General features: G+C 38.3%; 1 protein-coding gene across 2 annotated transcripts; it reads left to right on the plus strand.

Moving 5' to 3' along the window:
* The first annotated feature begins 128 nt into the window (after positions 1-128).
* SAMM50 (SAMM50 sorting and assembly machinery component) lies at positions 129-16,093 on the plus strand. 2 transcript variants are annotated; one of them, XM_086757565.1, is made up of 16 exons: positions 139-258; positions 2,035-2,178; positions 2,355-2,465; positions 3,877-3,978; positions 4,778-4,865; positions 5,193-5,299; positions 7,305-7,435; positions 7,648-7,735; positions 8,285-8,413; positions 9,105-9,176; positions 10,305-10,391; positions 12,736-12,806; positions 13,582-13,649; positions 14,399-14,545; positions 14,940-15,081; positions 15,876-16,093. In XM_086757565.1, the coding sequence occupies exons 4-16, from the start codon at positions 3,934-3,936 to the stop codon at positions 15,919-15,921; spliced, it is 1,221 nt and encodes a 406-aa protein (XP_086613691.1). In that variant the 5' UTR covers positions 139-258; positions 2,035-2,178; positions 2,355-2,465; positions 3,877-3,933; the 3' UTR covers positions 15,922-16,093. The 2 variants fall into 2 exon arrangements, with proteins under 2 accessions (XP_086613684.1, XP_086613691.1); XM_086757558.1 differs by lacking the exon at positions 2,035-2,178 and having other exon boundaries at positions 129-258.
* Positions 16,094-19,452: the final 3,359 nt, after the last annotated feature.

The following is a 19,452-nucleotide window of genomic DNA, read 5'->3' on the forward strand; positions in this document are numbered from 1 at the left end:
GGCAGTAACTTCTGCCCTCAAAACCCCTCCACCCTTGCTCTTGGTTGCGCATGCGCGATTCCCAGGAGGCCGCATCCGGGGAGCGCATGCCTCGCCCCGCCTCTTCCCGCTCCTCCGGCCAATGGGAGCCGGGGTGGGGCTGACTGGCATGGCCGCCCCCATGCTGCGGCCTTGAGCGCCAGCGGCTCCCTCAAGCCCGCGCGGCCCCGCTGCCCCCGGCCGCCGCCCCGCGCCGCCATGGGCACCGTGCACGCACGGGTAAGCGCCGCGGCCGGCGCTCGCCGCCGCCCCGGGCCTGGCCCGAAGGTCGCCGAGGGGAGAGCACGGCCGTTCTCCCCTCGGCGACCTTCGGGCCAGGCCCGGGGCGGCGGCGAGCGCTGGCCGCGCTCCTCCACGGGTACAGCGCGGCTCACCGGGGCTGGGACAGGGACCGGGATCTGGATCGGGCCGCCCTTCCCCGCCTCGGCTCGAGGGCTCCGCGCAGGCTCAGGCGGCCGCGCCCTGAGGCTCCGTGGCCGGGGGCAGCCGGGCCGGTAACCGCTGTCCTGCCGGGGGCGTGCGCGGTACCTGGCTAGCGGCAGGCGGGGGAAGGGAAGGGGCCCGGCCCGGCCCGGCCTGGCTCGGTTGTCGCGGTGCCGGTACTCGGAGGCAATTTCCTTTCCTTTCTTCTTCCCGTTTCTCTCCCCATTCCTCTTTCCCTTTCCAGGTCTTCCCTTCCTCCCTGGTGGTGGTGAAGGTTGTGAACAACCATATAAAACTCAAAATCCGTGTACCATTGCTTAAAGAAGGAACGTGGAGATTTGAGTATTTGTAGTGGTAGGACAAGAAGTAGTGATTGTAATGGCAACAGGAAAAAGTGCGTCTTAACCGTCATTAAAGAGCTTCAAAGAAGAAGGATATGTAGGCTCTGAAATACTGTAGGAGGGCAATGAACTCTCCATGCCTCAAGGCTTCATTAGAGAAGCATCGCTCAGGATGTTCTTGATAAGCAGTCTACTCTTGAGCAGCCTCCTTTATGGAAAAGTGTAAGAGCCGTGCGAGACAGGTTATGAGAAAGTCAGGCTTATATCAGTGTGATGTAGAAAAGGTCAGTGGTGCTGTTGACTGTAAAGCAGAGGAATCACAGAGCAAATGTTAAGTCCATTTAGTGAAATACCTTGTGAATTTGGTTGCTTATCCTCTTAAAGCAACCGTGGGGAGCCTGCATAGGGGTATTTAAAACTGTGACTGAGGTAATTCAGGTATGGTTAATGAGTGACCGACCTGTTTGGGAGCTAAGAATGGTTTGGATGTTTCCTCAAGGGCCCAGGTAGGATACCTCTTTCCTGTGAGCCTGTTGAAAACCAGCAGGCTTTTACGTAGTGTTTAATTAGACTGAGAAATATATTGCTGCAAGGGGCTGTTAAGGCTCAAGAGTATCTAACTACCATGACTAATTGAATTTGTTTCATTTTTTTCCTCATATTCTTGGTTTTATATCCATCTGTGGTACAAACTGATATACAGTATTGTGTGGATGCAGAGTGTTTCATCTTCACCTGAAAGTTACTGGGAGTGAGAGAGGATTCAGTGTTCATTTAACTTGATTCTGATACGTAGCAGCGATTTATGATTCCAGCAAAACAGCTGTCCTTAAATAACGCAGCAAGTACTGTATTAGTGACTTAAGACTAAAAGTGTATTTACTGAGTTACCCAATCCTGACCTCTGCTTTTGCAGGTAACCCAATATTCACTGTTGCTTGAATCGGTTATTTTCTGATATGTCTTATTTTAGGACTCTTTCAGGTATCGTAAAGAAAGCCATGCTGTGCTGGAAACCATTTTGATTAAAGTGTTCACCTCTGATGGATAGGGCCTGAGGTTCTTGAGTGTTACTTGGAAGGATATTTTAAAAATAAATATCAAAATATAAAAGCATCTAACTATACGCATAGCAGAGTAACATCCTGAAAACAGGTTTTTTTTTTTTTCCTTTTCCCTTCATCGTTCAACATTTATACTCCTCTCCCTCCCAAAAACCCAAACTAAGTAGTGACGCCCTAAGAAGGTAGAATTCATCGTTAACACCGGAAACATGCCTTGAAAATAAGGCTATTTTTGAAAGAGTGCAGAGTGGTTTTGAGAAATCATTCAACATGGAAGCTATTCAGATTTCCTTTAAAATTTCAGCAAACAGGTAGGTTACAAGTGTGCTGGTAAATTCCCCTCATTTTTGTTCTCTTTTGCTTTTTTTTCCCCTGAGTATCTGATGAGCACAATGTCAAGAACCAGAGGTTTTTTTTTTCCTTTGCAAAAGGCATAAACCACAAATCCACCTACCGTATTAAATGCAGTTTTCTATGATGCTTTCAGAGTTTGGAGCCTCTTCCAGCGGGTGGGCCAGACTTTGGTGCCTTGGGAGAGGAAGCTGAACTGGTGGAAGTTGAACCTGAGGCCAAGCAGGAAATTCTTGAAAACAAAGATGTAAGTACCTGAACAACATCCTGGGTCTTTTTTCAAGGTAAATGTCTTGGCACCCTTGCTTGCTTGTTTTTCCTAAGGGAACTTTCTAAACTATGGTTTGACGTGTGAAAGAATTAAACTTAGTACTGTGAAATTAATCTGATGTTGTCTAGTTCCTGTGCTTTATTTCCCTACCACAGGAGTTGTTATTAAAATTCAGCTTTGAGCTAACAGATCTGTTTCCTGATACTACTTTTCCCTCTCCCTCATAAGAGAGAGGGAAACTCTCATAAGAGTTTACTGCTTCTGCAGCGCTGCTCAGGAGCAAACCAGGCAACTGTCCTTAATGAATCTGCTAGAGTGCAGTATTAGCTAGGTTAGGGTAAAGTGCCACCACGTGAATTATATTACTAAGAGAAATACTAACGTCAGTAGAGGATGGTAACTTTTTTTTTCTTCAATATTTCACATGTAAGCAAGTGCATGTCTGTCTTGGCCTAGGATATATTTAGCCATGCTAGAGGGGTGAGACATCATGTGTTACCTTAGCTTTTATTAAAATATTCCTTTCCCTTTTGCTATTCAGAGTCATCCCCTCTAGAAGCTTGGTAATAACATTTGTTTTTTACTTAATTCGTTATGTATATATTCTGATGGGGATTTTTTAAGAAGTTTGCAGTAATACTAGGTTGCACTTATTCTGCTCTTTTATTATATACAAATACATAAAGCTTTTGTAGATTATTTTTGACACTTACCCCTAAAATTATAGTATACTGAAAATGTTGGAAAAATAAGGGAAGTGCAATCCCTGTAGTCCATTTGTACCAGCTAACCTGGAGTGTGTTGTGAATTTGAAGATAAAATTCTTTCAGGTGATTGTGTAACAAGATGAATGCTTTTAAGATTATATAAAACGTCAAAATGCTAGTGATCTTAATATGCATTTTGAACTACAATGCTCCAGTGGTGGTAATAATTTTAATAGAGTTTAAATATGTATGGCTTGTAGGTTTGTTTGTTTTTTCTTTTAACTCTTTGCTTATGTGTAGCTGGTACAAGAAATAGCTAACTACAACGAACTACAAGTTTTGTCTTACATGTCTGTATGATTCACCTGAGCATGATTTCTGCAGGGACTTACTTGTCCATACAACGCTAACAACTAAAATCCCACCAGCTACAGTCGGTTACTGTCCCTTCTGCTACAAGCGTTATTAGACTTCCTTTTTCTTTAATTTTTATGTTAAGGGAACAATTTTCCAGGATTGTAGATAGCATTGATATCTCATAGTGTAGTTTAGCAGTAATTAGCCTTGGAATCTTCAGGGTTTTTCACTTGGACGACACTATTTTTTTCTGCATTGGTGATTTTGATACTCATTATTAGATGCAAATTCAGTATTTGTGTTTAAACATCTGTACTGTTTAGGTGGTGGTTCAGCATGTGCACTTCGATGGACTTGGGAGGACCAAAGATGACATTATCATGTACGAAATCGCTGATGTTTTCAAGGCAAAAAATCTCATTGATGTGAGTACTGTAGTGAATATCGGACCTGCTGTTTAAAAATTCAGGTTACGATTTTCTCTCTTTTTTTTTTTTTTTTCTCCTGCTTTGGGCTACTCCCTTCAGACATGGGGCAACTTTGTCAAGTGTTGTGATGATTCTGATCATGTGATATGGAAGCCAAACTTAAATATGAAATACTGGCAGATACTGTATTTTCTGATGTATTCAGCTCAAAGATGTTGCGAGATGGCAAACGGTATTCTCGGATGTTTTTTCAGCTTCACTCTTCCCATTTGAGAATTGCAACTGAAGGTGACACTTTCAGTTAATTTGCTTGAGATAAATTATTGGATCTCAGCACCAATAACTGGTGCCAGTCATGACAGTGGATCAAAGTGTGAGTTAGGCTCTTTGTCCTTGCACTTTTAGGTGGCGATTCCTTCTGGAGTGTGGCTGGCAATTAGACCTGTAAATTGGTCTAAATTTAAACACATTAGGGTGTTTGGTTTTTTTGTGAAAAGCATGGGCTCTGAATATAGGTGCGTAAGTTTTAAGTACTGTAGCCTATTTGAATAACGGGTTCAAGTATTATAACAGTTAGGATGCAATCTAATGGAAGGTAGGAATTGAGCCGGGTGCTCTGGGTTTAATTTATTTCTTTACAGATTCAAGTGGTAAAGTGGTTGCGATCTGTTTTGAAGGCACATGTATGTGCCTTTGTATACAAAATCTGTGAATATTGTATGACTTAGCTGCATTTTAACTATATTATCCTAGTTATGGTAACCTGGAAGCCTGAGCTACTTATCTCATCCTGTAGGTGATGAGAAAATCACATGAAGCTCGTGAAAAGTTGCTTCGTCTAGGAATCTTTAGACAGGTGGAGGTTCTGATTGATACCTGTCAAGGTATGTATTGCCTCTTAAATCCTCACCTTAATTTCTGTCTATTCTAATGTAAGAATTTGTGTACATCTTTGATTTTAGTGAGTAGGTAACAAACAAATGTTACCATTTCATAATTAAACTAAAATGTTGATGACTAAAGCCAGTCATACTATGATTGAACCAAATTCTGCACTCATATCCAAAAGACATCTTTTTCTCAAACCATTTTTCTCTGTAATGTAGACTTATATTATCTTTTAATTCAACCAGTCTTCAAATAATTCAAGTAATCTTCTGTCTGCATTTTTAAAATAGCTCTTTAGAGATAACGTTTGTTTGTTTATGTAGGAGATGATGCCCTTCCAAATGGTTTAGATGTAACCTTTGAGGTAACAGAGTTGAGAAGACTAACTGGAAGCTATAATACTATGGTTGGCAACAATGAAGGCAGTATGGTATGAATTATTTCAAATAATTATTAATTCCTTTTGATATTTCTCCTACTTTCATGTTTCAAACCTAGCAAGGAATTTGGTGATTAAATAAGCGAGGATTTGATCTAAGCCAAATTATTTTCTTGATCCAGATTTACTAAGGCTTTGCCAGACCTTTGTCTGTAAAGAGTCTTTGTATTAGTCAGGCTTTCATTCAACAAAAGCCTATTTTGAGCTAAGACAGAATGTTGTAGCTTCCACCTCAGAACGTTAATTGTTTATTTCTTAAAATGACTTAAATTACTTCTTGATGATATTTGAGATGCTTTATCTACTGAAGAGATTAGTAAGGAGTTTGACATTTAGTTTCTGTGGGATCTATTTAAAGTGCTTTTCTTCTCAGTTGAAATGCTTTATGTTTGACTTAGAAATTATTCTTGGTTTTCACTATTTTAACTCAGTACCAGTTATTCTGGGCTGCAAAATGCAAGGTTTTCCAGAACCATACAAACTGTGTAACTTGTTTCAATTAAGGATGCATCAGATTAAAATATTGTATGAAAAATATTTCCAAATCAACAGAAAAAGCAACAGCCATACTGTTATTTTGTTAATGTCTTTTTAACAGAAGTGCTGGTGTAAGTAGATCATGCTTTCAGGTGCTCATTCCTGCACCCATTCTGCCTTCTCATGTGCACAGTGCAGCTGTGCCTGGGGCTGGTAGATAAGCCAGATCAAGGGACTCATCCTTGTTGTCTTAGGGGTATTTTTAACCTGGATAAGACCCTGGATGACTCAGGTGATGGTGTTTCGCAAGTGCCGGGAGAATAGGAACTCAGTGAGTTGAGAGCTGCTTATGCAGCTCCACTGCCGAGAGCAATGTCCAGGGTGTCCTGGACTGGATGAAACCAGTGGGGAATCCTCCCTGTTGGTTCTAGTGCATTTGAAAACAGTCTGAAAGCTACTGTGGTTTTCTTTTTGTACTCTGCTTCCCCCTCTATTTGTTTTTAATTTGTTATGGAGAAGTAAAACATTGGAATGGTATAAAAGCATGACTGGTATATACTGGTATTGGCAGCAGAGATGTGTTTCCTTAAGAGTTAAATAGATTTGATATTTATTCTAATCCCTTAAATTAATCAGAAGTCCAAAGATCTAATATTTCATACTAATAGCCCTTTGGATTAGTGGTTTCTGCTTCATTGGATAATTGCATAGTAGCTATCATCACAAAGTTCAGGTGACTGATTTGCTTCCAGTAGCTGTTAGACAAAGGCAATCAGGATTTGGTAGCTTTTTTACATTCTTTTAAAAGAGAACACACAACAGTAGAACAATCCTGGTGATGCATGTGCTTGGAGGAAACCTGCTCCATCCTTGCTGCCAAAGGGCCAAGAGCTGCTAAAGAGATACAAGGAATTTATGTCAAAACAGGCAAAAGTGTTTAACTAGTTTCTGGAGAATTGTCATGGTATGTTGTACTGCCATTGGGACTGATTGCAAAAGCATCTTGTTAATTAAAAAAAAAAAAAAAACCCACAAGGAAGTGACTCTATATTGATAGTTTTCCATGGGCTTATTTGTATGGTTCCGATGAACTGTACCTGACAGGTAGTTTTCCTGATAATCAGCTGGAAAGTCTGCAGTTGCAGAGCAGCTGCTTATTATCCCAAAGAATTACTCTCCTGGGCTTTGAGACTAGCTGGGAGATTGTGCTTGAAATAATAGCAGTACTGATGATACGATGAGAATGCAGATTAAGTCAGTTGCTTATTCAGCTGTCCAATAAGTCCAGTACTAGACAGCAATAAAAATTGGATGATGAACTGCAACTTGTGCCATTGTGATGGCTTTTGCCGCTCGTGCAAAAAGAAACCTAACTGAAAAGGAAAATGCATTCAGTTACAATTATTTTTAATGCCTTAATTTCTCATTCTCATGGTAGATATGCTTGTCTTCAGCATATGATTAAGATGCACAACAGCAAAATATATTAAATGCTGTCAGTTTTTCTTATTTTCCATAGGTACTTGGGCTCAAGTTCCCAAATCTCTTTGGACGTGCAGAAAAGGTAACCTTCCAGTTCTCCTATGGAACAAAGGAAACTTCGTATGGCCTGTCATTCTTCAAACCACAACCTGGAAACTTCGAAAGAAAGTAGGGGATGCATTCTTGTGCCCTTCTTTTTTTAGTGAAGGAATATAAAACAATTAATAAGATCTTTCATTGAGTAATAATTACATTTATTCCTTTGCTGAGGGTCTGTTAATAATGTAGCAGAGCTGGTTTCTTACGTTTTTGTGATAATTTAAAACTCCACCTGCTTAAATAGTTTCACTTTCAAACCTACCAGTAATGTTGTGTTTCAGTTTTTCAGTCAACCTGTATAAAGTAACTGGACAGTTCCCTTGGAGCTCTCTTCGTGAAACTGATAGAGGAATATCAACAGAATTCAATGTAAGTGTAGAATAAGCGTTTGTCAAACACGTGCTTCATTTACATTTAATTCGGGTCACAGCTGGCTTTTGCAGATATTTGGTTTACTTTTTTAATGGTTGAAACACTTGTGCACAGAGCTAAGTCGTCATTATTTGAAAGAGGTCAACAATTTTAAAATGACAGCGGTAATACACCTCAGTCTTTTTGTTAGAATTCAGTCTTATTTTGGCCATATAAAAATACCAATGTGTTTTTCTTCACATTTTTAATGTTTAAAGTATCATTTCAGAGAGGCAGCTGGTTGCCTAGCTCACTGTATCAGACCAATTCAAGATAATTTTTGTTTCGGATGGATTAAGTAGTGTGCCCCTACTTGGAGAAACTCTCTTGGCTGGAGCAGGGTTGACATTACTCTGAAATGAAAAAGGGTTTCTCTCTGATCCAGGAAGTTTGTAAAGAAAAAGCTTAGACTCCTGTATAAAAAAACTTCAGAGAGAAAGACTTTTCAGTTTATTTTAATTCTGTGGCAACATTTTTTTCATATCTTACTCGATTCTTTATTTGTAGTTTCCAATCTGGAAGACCAATCACACACTGAAGTGGGAGGGTGTGTGGAGAGAGCTTGGCTGCCTTGCTAGAACGGCATCCTTTTCTGTTCGAGAAGAAAGTGGACACTCTCTCAAATCTTCTCTCTCTGTAAGACTTTATCTTGATAATTTTAAAAAACACATTGTTTTGAGTCACCTAATACTTATGAATTATACCAATGGAGCTTTCTGTCCTAGTAGGTAGTGTGCTTTACTTCAAACATCTTTTGCTGTGTTTGATCATTCGCATGGAGCCATTCAGAAAGGCCAAAAAGAAAACGTATTTTTGTAGTTGACTGTTGCACAGGCTGGCTTGTTCTTTCTGCAGGGCCTACCTCAGTCTCACCTGTCATCTCTTTTTGCAGAATTGTTTTGTTTTGTAGAAGTCAGGATCGGTACATTTCCTTATCCTACAGTTGTTGTGCCCTTTCTAAATATTCCTTCGTTATAGCACTTTTTGGTCACTTGTGATCTTTAACTTCTAGCTTACAAATTGTAGGAGATCAACTATTTGCAGGTTACTGTCACAGAACCGGTGATTTACACGAGGGCATTGTTGCTGCTGTATTTCTGCTGTGTACCATGGCCAAAAGATAAAAATGTATGCATTTCATGTGGCCTCTAAATTCAAAACTAAGTTAGTCTGTACGTATGTTGTCCTCAAATCTATCTAGCCTTAGCTGGAGCTGTGGTTGTCTTCCACTGTTTTCACAGTTTTTGAAGGAAAATAGTAGTGTCACTCTGTGGTATTCCAACAGATGTGAGAACCTAAAAATATATATTTTTTAAATTCTTTTCAGCATGCCATGGTAATTGATTCCCGGAACTCCTCAATCTTGCCAAGACGAGGTGCTTTGCTGAAAATTAATCAGGTAGTATTAAATCAGCGATGCTATTATTGGATTTTATATGTAAGTGTGTTTGAGTAAGTCTTCATTTATCTAATTAGTGTTCATGTTAAAAATGTCCAAAGTTGGAAATTAATCGTAAATTGGCTAGGATACAGTGAAAACCAGTATTTACTTTTCATCTTTACAGTATGTGCCTTTTAAAATCATGAAACCGTTTTTATGGTGGCAAATTTTCATTTGTATACCACTGGTCACACAGCACAGCCATTTTATCTTGCCGTTAGCGTTAAATTATTTATTAGCTGAGATACATTATCCCTGACAGTATTTCCTCTACGCTTTACGGTAGGTATTTGTCCTTGTTTTCTAACACTGTAATGCAAGACTACCAGACTGTGGTCCTGTTCCTACTTACAAAGTTTGTAAGTCTTACCATTAAAAATGAAAGACTAAGTAAAAATAACTCTCAAAGGCATGCACATCTGTCATTTTGCCACAGAAAATGTTTTTCACTTTTGTTACTTTCAGAGCTTTTAGAAAAGCTGGCATTTCTGCTGTATGGGTTAATACTTCAGAAGCATTAACTTCTGCAATGCTTTAAAAGCAGAATGCTTTGAAATGCCATTGGAACTAGAAGTGCTACTGTTCCTGTAAGCAGCAGTGAACTATTCTGTTTCTGAGTGAGAAAGGTGGTTATAATTCAGGGTTTAGTTAACCTATCATTTGGTAGATGCTGCCTCTTAACACTGATTCAGTCACTTCACTTGTTATTTTAAACTCACATTGGTGTAATGCAACTGTCTGGTTCTTCAGCCCTGCTTTAATACATATGAAATCTTTTCAGGTCTAGGTAAATACAGTAAGAGTTGTGATTTTGGGTGCTGAGTTTTGTTCTATGTTGCCATCTTTTACAAAATGGCTTAGAAAGCAATACCTTGGTTTAATCTTTTTAGCAGAAAAATGCAGTTCATTTTTCTGAGGGTCATGCGTGGTTTTCCATTGGTCCAAAATTCAGTTGTCTCTCCATCCCAGTGTGCTTGTATTTCTTGTATAGAAAACTGTGTGTGTGCTGATGCAGACATGGTGGACTTTTAGAGGGAAGAAACATGTAATATCTCTTAAAACTTTCATAAACTTATGTCTTTGCAGGAGTTGGCTGGCTACACAGGTGGAGATGTGAGCTTTCTAAAAGAGGATTTTGAATTTCAGTTGAATAAGCAACTTATCTGGGATTCGGTAATTTTTTTAAAGATATTCTTGTAATTTATCTGAGTTAGCAAATTAGGTTATTGAATCTGTATCTTACGATGAATTTCTATGATGATTCTTATGATGATTTTTCACCGTTAATTAGCAAAAGATAATGGATGTGAAAAATGGATGGTGTAGATATTTTTAACCTGACATTCCCACTGTGTGCAGTCACTTCAGAAGTGGGCATTTTGGAAAGCACAACTTGTTTGACAGTTAACCATATGAACTGTTTTCTTTTCAGAATTAATATTGGGCATGTCTGTTCTTTGTGGTCTTGAAGAGGGATTTTTCAAAAACTTATTACAGCCTTTGTTCTGTCTCTTTCACCTGATTATGAATATTCTGACTCATCTTGGTTTAGTTTTATTTTGTCATTGTAAATTATGAATATATGACTACTAATTTTGGTATCGTAACATATAATTACTACTTCTATGTAAAAATGTTGGGAAACAATGGAAAGATTTATTTCATTACAATGCTAAGCTTGCACAACAACATTTTTATGCACAATTAATAATTTAAATTGCAATAAGAAAGACACATGGTACCATGAGAAGTTTAGATGAGGCCCCAGGCTGCCAACTAGGTTTCCTTCAGAGGAAATGACACTGGATCACTCCACTCCAAGTTCATGTTTAATGAATTTTAGCTTTTTATAAGAACATAGAGATCTTAAGTTTCCATCAGCTTTAATAGCATAGAACTAGTATTAGGTGGAAAGAGTATTTTTCTGCTTAGTAAAATAAGATTTTCAGTATGTCCTAGAAATATTTCTTATCTGTATTTAGAAAGAAGTTCTTTATCACATGGAGATGGTGCAGTAAGTTCTTGTCTCATAGCTGAATGGGGAATTAAACAGCAACTTCCATGATGAAGATTTATGTCAGAGGTTACAATAATTTGCATCCCAAAAAACTAAAATAAAAAGAAAAAAACAAAACAAAAAAAAACCAACAAACCAAACAAAAAAAAAGCATTGGGAAGATCTCTGCCTCTTGATAGCTTTTTAAGAAGTATTAGAATAATGAAGAAATTACAGGAGAATGGAAGAAAATTAGCATTATGCCAGCAGTACAACTGAAAAACTCCAAGCTACTTTTGTAGTGCAGATACTAAGCAACTGATGCTGTGAGGATCTGTCAGTCTGCTGTTTCATGCTTGTGAGGCGACTCAGTGCAATGAAGTTCTTGGGTTAGACCAGTGAGGTCAACACAGAAAGGCATTTTAAGGCTATTTGCTATACACCTTTCTTATTACATCATTATATTTGCACCTTCTGTGTGGTAGAAGAAAATACATTACCTGATGAGTGCACTTCTCATCATCTTACATTTATTTGCTGATCTTCAGCTGAGAAAGACAGCATATTCTCCTGTGAAGTAATTTAATGACTTAATGGCTACGCAAAGAGGACTTTGCTCTTTCCCATGACTGCTAATGTGCCTACATTGTGAATGAAAGTGAAGCGTACCTAATCACGTGGCGTCTATAATTTTTTCACCTGTAGTTCATGAGCGTAGACTTGCATCCAAGTGGCTTTTGCATATGCTATGTGTTGTGTAACCAGATACACACGTACCGCCGGATGAGTTCACATCTGATAATGGCAGAGGGGGCATCTGGGGACTCTCAGGGCAGAAGGTAGCAGAAGTGTGCTGTAAAATTAGAGACATTATCCAAGACCTTTAGCCTAGGTATTGACAATAGATCTCACCATCTGGCAGTAGTGCTTCTACTTAGCAAGCAGGCAGAAAACAAATTATTAAATGTTTTTATTATGGTGATTTGGCTCCCAAGAATTGCTGTAGAGATAAGCAGTAATGCTGTATGTGTATTTGATATCAGTATAGCGAGTTGCAGAAGGTGATTGAATTTAATTATAAGGCTAATTTACAAATAGGTAATTATTGCACATTTTGGGTAGCTATTTGCTGGACTTAGCCTCCTGTGGTTTTAAAATTGCCAGGAGTAATTTATGTCAGCGGTTTTGTCTTATTTCAAGACAGGAAAATTCATAAGAAAATAGGAGCTGGATGAATGTTGCCTGTAGCTATTGTGAAAGGAGTACTTGGTTCAAATGTGCTGTATTGACTTTTTCAAGATGTTGCACTGCATAAAAGAAAGAGGGCAGCAACGATCAAGAGTTTCCTGAAAATACTGTTCTTGATGGTGTGAATTTCCATGCATACACTGTGATCTTCTGTAACTTTGTCAGACTAGTGGGACCTGTGCCTGTTACTGACCAATGACATTTTATTAATACTGTTTTTAGGGAAATTGAGTAATACATATTAATAACTAACTTATTTTTTTCTCTCCAAAGGTTTTTTCAGCATCACTTTGGGGTGGAATGCTAGTACCTATTGGAGACAAGCCATCCAGTATAGCTGATAGGCAAGTATTTTAAATATTTCCTTTTTTTTTTTTTTCCAGTCAACCCAAGTAATATATAAGGAAAACTCTATAGTAGAAGACAATAGCAGTAGTAGATTGATTCTGAGGAGAGTAGAATGTTTCTAGTTACCTTTAATTGCATGTTAGTACTCAAGCCATGCTTTCTGTTTCTGATTTTTGTATTGGGGTAGTATAGATTTATAATTTGCTATGTAGTTGCTCTGCCTGCCAATATTTCTGGTTGCAAAACGGTATTTACCATCTGCAAAATTGTGTATCAGGCATAGGTAACATTATGTATTTTTAGAAGTAAAGCCATATTGTAACTATCTTGGCTTTTTAGACAATTTTGCCCTCTTAACACCTGTGTTTAAAGATCGCTACCAGAAACCATTTAGATTTAAATTTATTTACAATAAACACTAAGTGTCAACTTCGCATGTGACAGATCTTAACTACAGTATTTCTATCAAAATTATTACAACAGAAAGAATCAGACAGTATTCTGATTCTTCTCCAGTGCTGGGGATCCTTCTGTTTTGATCTTTATAAGTGATGGAAAACTGATTTTTATTTTTAATACTTCCATTTATTTTTAATTTTTTTTTGCCAAATGCATCATGATTTAGATATAATTTCTTGTATTTCTTTAAATACAGTTTACTAAACTTGTCACAAAACTAACTCTGAAAAGCTATGTTAGAAGTATGGCTAGATGTTTCAAAATATGTCCTTTCAAGTCAGGCATTAACTTAAATTTTATTGTGTTCACTAGGTTTTACCTTGGTGGACCAACAAGCGTGCGTGGTTTCAGTATGTACAGCATTGGACCCCAGAGTGAAGGTCTGAAACTCGTAAATCCCACTTCTCTGACAATACTGTAAATATTGCTGTCCGGTATTCGGACAGAACTGTATAGCTTAAAAACAATTGCACTTAATCTGTCGTTATATATTAGTTCAGAAAGGAATAAAGCCTGGTAGTTCTTAGTTAAGCCATAAGCTAATTTTGTAAACCAAATGTGAGTTCATACATACTTCCAGTGTGTCACTTTAATTGGTAAGAAACCTTCAAGCTGAAAAAGTTCCCAAAAGATGGTTTTAGCAACAGTCACATTAAGTCTCTGTTTGATACAGCATATGTTCAGGTAGCTTAGGGGAGAGGTAATCTGATCAACAACGGTGTTCAGAGAGCCAAGATCTTCCTCAGTTCTGTTCCTTACTCTGCTGCTGACTTGCAGTGGAGTCATCATTCAGTATATTTTAAAGCTAATTGTTCAATTGTATCAATTGAATCAGAGGTGTTCAGGAGGTAGTCTCTAATGAACCACTAGTAGGTGCATGCCTCAGGCTGTTCTGGTGAGGGAATGAAGAAAAAGGACACTTCACTTGGAAGGATTAAAGAATTGTGTAAGTGCTAATTTTTTTACTTGACAGCAGTGAGGTTGGAGAGAGCTAGAAGCAAATGGCAAGAGTTCTAAAGGGTAGAAGTGCAGTGTAAAACAACTTAGGGGTCTGTTCTTGTACCTTTAACAACTGTTTCTTTTAATATATTCCACAGTAAATGTTTATTCCAACATTTTACCTAAATAGGTGATTACTTGGGAGGAGAAGCCTACTGGGCTGGAGGCTTGCATCTATATACCCCTCTCCCTTTCCGGCCAGGCCGGGGAGGGTTTGGAGACCTTTTTCGAACACATTTCTTCCTTAATGCTGGAAACCTCTGCAACCTTAACTATGGTAAGACCCAATAGAATTGTGTATAACAAAACCTGCTTATATATATGTAAGTAAAAGCAAAAAAAGAGCTCTCCTGTGTGTGTTTGCTCAGAAGCAGTTTGTTTACTGCATATGTTTTGGTGCATATATATTTTCAGTCTTTAGTACTCATTTCCAGATTCATGCAAGTAGATACCCTGTGGTGGGAAATGAAGATAAACTAGCAATCCAACTAAAATCCTAGTAGTTTGAGTCCAAGGTACTTGGCATTTATGGGAGTTGTGGGTAGTAAATAAATTTTGAATCTGCAGGAGATGCTCCTAAGTAGTCTTCTTCGAGCTCTGAAAATTCAGTTAGCCTTTGATCACTTTGTCAGTCTACTTTGATTCTCGTTCTCCTACTCTTTTGCTTTCAGGTGATGGTCCTAGAGCTCATCTGCAGAAGCTGGCAGAGTATATGCGATGGTCTTACGGTGCCGGAATAGTGCTCCGACTTGGAAACATTGCTAGATTAGAACTTAACTACTGTTTCCCCATGGGAGTACAGTCTGGTGACAGGTTTGTTTTTTACACCAATTTCTTTAGTAGTAACTGGTTTTAATGATTATTCCACTTCTATCTGGTTTTGTTAGAGAGAATTGCTGCCTTTTAGTTTTGTTTATTCTGTTCCAGTGTAGAGATTTTTCAGCACTTGATGCTCTTCTTTCAGCTCGCTATATTCATGTTGGTTTCACAGTACTACTTGTTTTAAGACTTTGTTTCTCAAGTTTCAAAGTTCATTGAACTTGAGATCAACTGTTGAAATGTATGAATAGCTGTGTGGCAGGTTTTATTTCTTTAGGGGAAATGATCACTCAAACAGCTTGTGGGATTTTTCCTAAGCTTTCCAGAAACAAATGATTGGATAAATACTGAGTTTAATGTATTTGGTTGAAAAATGAAAACAAGTTTAGCTATAGATAAAGGGAGAACAAATTAGTTTGTTAGCAACCAATTGTCCTACATCAAGCAAACATAGTATACAATAGAAAAGCTTCAGGGGGCCTGCTCTATGAATACTGTGTGAGATACTCAGTATTTTGTACAGGAGTTGGATTATGTTTCTACGTGACATTCATGTGAATGAACAATAGCAATTTGAAAATTATGGGCTTTATTTTGCAAATGTAAATACTCCATATGGATGACAGATTGGCAAAGCATTTATTTTAAAAAGCCTTTGTCAGCTAAAATTTGAATTGTAACTTTCCAAAGATTTAAAACCTGGGGAATCTGGGCATAGGGAGAATTTATTTTCATTTCATCAGTACCTTATGTATCACTTACATTGTTTATTATTTGTTTCTTTTCAGGATATGTGATGGTGTTCAGTTTGGAGCAGGAATCAGATTTCTATAGTACAGAAACATTTTACATCAGTATATTAAATTGTGCTCTGAAATTGAAATCAAGACTATAATACAGCTCGATACGGTCTAACTTTTCTCTTGAAATACAGATACACATCTGAGTGATTTACCCCTCAGACTCCATGAGAAACTACATTAAAGAATTACGCTCTAAAGGTTCATTGTACCTCTGATTCTTGTCAAAGATGGGAGAGTGTTTGTAGGATTCTAGCTATTTTAACTTACAGCTTTTAGTTATTAGTTGTTACTTAAAAGATTAGAGTTGTGTCAGAAATTGGCTCTTGGATACTGTTTACGTGATTATAGTTGTCATTGGCCTGCACAGCCTTCACTCTTCGAACCACAAGTCTCACCAAGTGTGAGTATGGCTGGAGTGGAAATTAAGGGGGAACAGTTTTTTTTTCCATCATCAACTTCTGTGAGCAAATGACCCTGAAAATATTCTGTTATGCATCAGAAGTTATTTATTACAAATAATGGTCATAAGTGAACCAAAATGTGCTGATTTGGATATATTTTGCTATTGTAAAATAATTTATATTTAAATGTTTCCTACAGTCTCAATTGCATACTGTAAAAATTCAAGTCAGCTGTGTAGAATTCAAGAATAACTTTGAAAGGTTCAGGGTTTTCAACTCTGAGGCGGTTTTGAGTGTTTTACTGCTCTCAGCAAAGCCATTGATTTGGGTCTTGCAAACACATCTTTTTGTAACAGTTGCAAAAAGGGATGTCTAGATGTGGTCACGTGATACTACCCTGTTTGCTTTTGTGTGAGAGGTGTGCTACTCTACTGACTTTTTTAGATGCTAATTTCACATAAAAGTGACGTCCTGCTTTATCACTTGGCATATATTCCAGTTTTTATAAGGTTGCAGCAGTTTACTAGTTTAGTCCAAATAATTCAGTCTTTGAAGACAGTTACATCTCTGTCTTTATGTATCGGTCCCGAGTTGTCACTCTAAGAGAACATGAACCTAGAATCCACTTCCCTTGCTTCTAAATTTACGGGTTTTTTTCTTAAGTGTCGGCAAATCTAAAATCATAATACACAGAAGATTCTGGGAGAGTAGAACAGAAATACAGAAGCTATTGTACTCCTGATTTCTTCTACTCAGCTAAAGACAGGTTTGGACGTACTGGCAAGCTACTTGACCTTGACAAATGCTGTCAGGACTGCCATGAGATCTTGTTCCCAGTCAAGTTAGCACTGAGATTCCACTCTCTTTAAAGAGACTACAGTTTTATACATGGCTTTAGCATTGGTGTGTATTGCTGTTGCAGTAATACAGTAACTAAATCTGTTTATGTTGATAACTCATTTCCTAAAATACGGAGGCTGGAACCTGGTCTGCCTAGTTTTGCAGAGCTGTGCTTGACTGAACATCCTTCCCTTCTTATAAAGTTGCAGCAACAGACTCACAGATGTTCAAAACAGAAAACTGAATGATAGAAGTCAGGTCTATTTCACATACCAAAATTTAATATAAAAAACCTTTTTCATTGTGTGTCTCTAACAGCTACTGTAGCAAATACATATTTAACAAAGCATTTCTGATGATTTTTTGTTGACAAAAATTCTTAAGAATGTCAACAAATGTTATTAGTTTTTTTTCCAGCACTCTCTACATTTTGACATACAAAAATATTTTTAATGGGAATGTTTATATACCAGAATACTGTTAGGATTTTCTCCTAGGAGTTCAAAGTCTATTTTGATCCTTTTGATAAAATTAGATATATTCTGTTACCTTAAGAACTTTTTTTGCAGGCATTATTTGTTACTAAAGGCTGCTCAAGTGTATTACTTTAGTATTACATGATAGAGCCCTAAGCAAGTATCAGGTGGCCATTTTAGGGGGCATAGTAGTCTTTCAGAGTTGGGCAGGCCTACAGAAATAGCCTCAGTCTGTGCACTAAGAAGGAGCTAGTCCACAATTAAGTTTTCAGAAAACTGTCATCTATATGAGATACAAGGGATGAATGGGGGAAGCTGTGAAGGCTGAAGAGGCCTTTCAAGGACATCTGCTGACAGACCACACTATACTGCACACCATAGAATTGTCCAGTAAGAACGCAGAAAAATTACGTTACATGAGCCTTTACGTGGGTTGCTGTTTCCCTGCCTGTATTGTACGGCACTGAAAGTCATTTTCTTACGGTGTGTAACAAGTGCACAAAAGCTATCACGGTATATGAAGTATTCCTGTATTCCTCTGGAACAACATCTGGATTATGCCATTACTTTTATAGAATACTGATATCATTAATACATTCCGATTTAAAATTTGTTGCAGAGATTCTAATAATTAGGATGGAAGAGAGAGAAATCGGGGTCCCACTAGAAGCTGCTGTAGTGCTAAGTAGATTCGGTGGTAGAACAGCTCTGGACAGATCAGAAGCAACTCTCCTCTTGCCCGATTGCATTTCTGGCCAGAGTGTATCTGTGAAAGGATGAAAGGCGTAAGGCTGGCCGGCAGTCATAACTGTGTTTCAAAAGCATGATACTTGCTTAAATTGATAGTTTTGGCTATCACTTTACCTGTTGAGTAGTCAAGACGCTCTTGCTTTTATAGCAAGAGCTATATATTTATTTCTTTCTTACTGTTATATCTTACTGCTCTATATCTTACTGTTAGGGACAGTAAGGTGGTGATAAATGCCTCCAAATGGTACATCAGGTACACCTGAAACAACCACCCACACACTTCTAGACTCTTTAATTTTATGTGGACAGTGCTGATGCTGCAAATACCATCTGAAGCACAGAGTTTCTTCAGCTGTGTGGTTACTTTACTGCTTACAATCCTTTCTAGGGACTAAAGGAGGCCTGGGGGAGAGAGGAGGGCTTTTGGGGACAAGGGCTGTAGTGTCTTGATGGATTGGGGGCACCTCTGAGCCAGTGGGGAGGTGGCAATAATGTATCAGAAGCAGGGCTAATACTTGTATCACCAGTTGTAAGACAGCAAGTGATTTCTTGGAGCTGTTCCACCTACATAAAAACATTGAAAAATCTCTTTATATTTGGGACATCTGGTGGTATGAGGTACTGTTTGCGAGTGAGCTGCTATGGGGCTTTAGGGGAAGATGGAAGAGGAAATTAGAAGGTTGTTAAAATGTAGGGGATAGGCTTGCTGTCATATTGTTAAGAGCATAACTATTTGATTTAAAAATACAAGCTTTAAAATGAAAACATGACACTGACCTCTGTCATACAGAAACGTGCTTCACCCCAGTACGTTTGCTGTTGCTCTGTGCCTTTTTTTAATACAGGTCTGTACTTCCTGCCAACGGAAATCTCTGCAGAGATGTAGCAACTAATGTTTGATACTTGCTGTCCTTCCAAAATACCTGTTGGTTTTGTCAACCATCTGTGTAGAAATTGCTGTCCATGTCATGATCTTTGAGGGAAGCATACAGAATCTTCTTCTGCCATATGTGATAAAGTGTACAGGCCCACGGAAAGATGAGTGGGGGTCAAGCTGGCCCTCCCTTCTCTGGACTGCATGAATAATTACTCAGA

Source organism: Chlamydotis macqueenii, chromosome 1, assembly GCF_036417535.1.
Source record: "Chlamydotis macqueenii isolate bChlMac1 chromosome 1, bChlMac1.mat, whole genome shotgun sequence".
Taxonomy (NCBI): Eukaryota; Metazoa; Chordata; class Aves; order Otidiformes; family Otididae; genus Chlamydotis; species Chlamydotis macqueenii.

Excerpts from the sequence above, each read along its gene's own strand:
- SAMM50 (XM_086757558.1), top strand. The coding sequence starts at position 238 with ATGGGCACCGTGCACGCACGG. Across the intron at positions 259-2,354 it reads TGGGCACCGTGCACGCACGG|AGTTTGGAGCCTCTTCCAGC; the intron begins GTAAGCGCCGCG and ends TGATGCTTTCAG. Across the intron at positions 12,807-13,581 it reads CCATCCAGTATAGCTGATAG|GTTTTACCTTGGTGGACCAA; the intron begins GCAAGTATTTTA and ends TGTGTTCACTAG.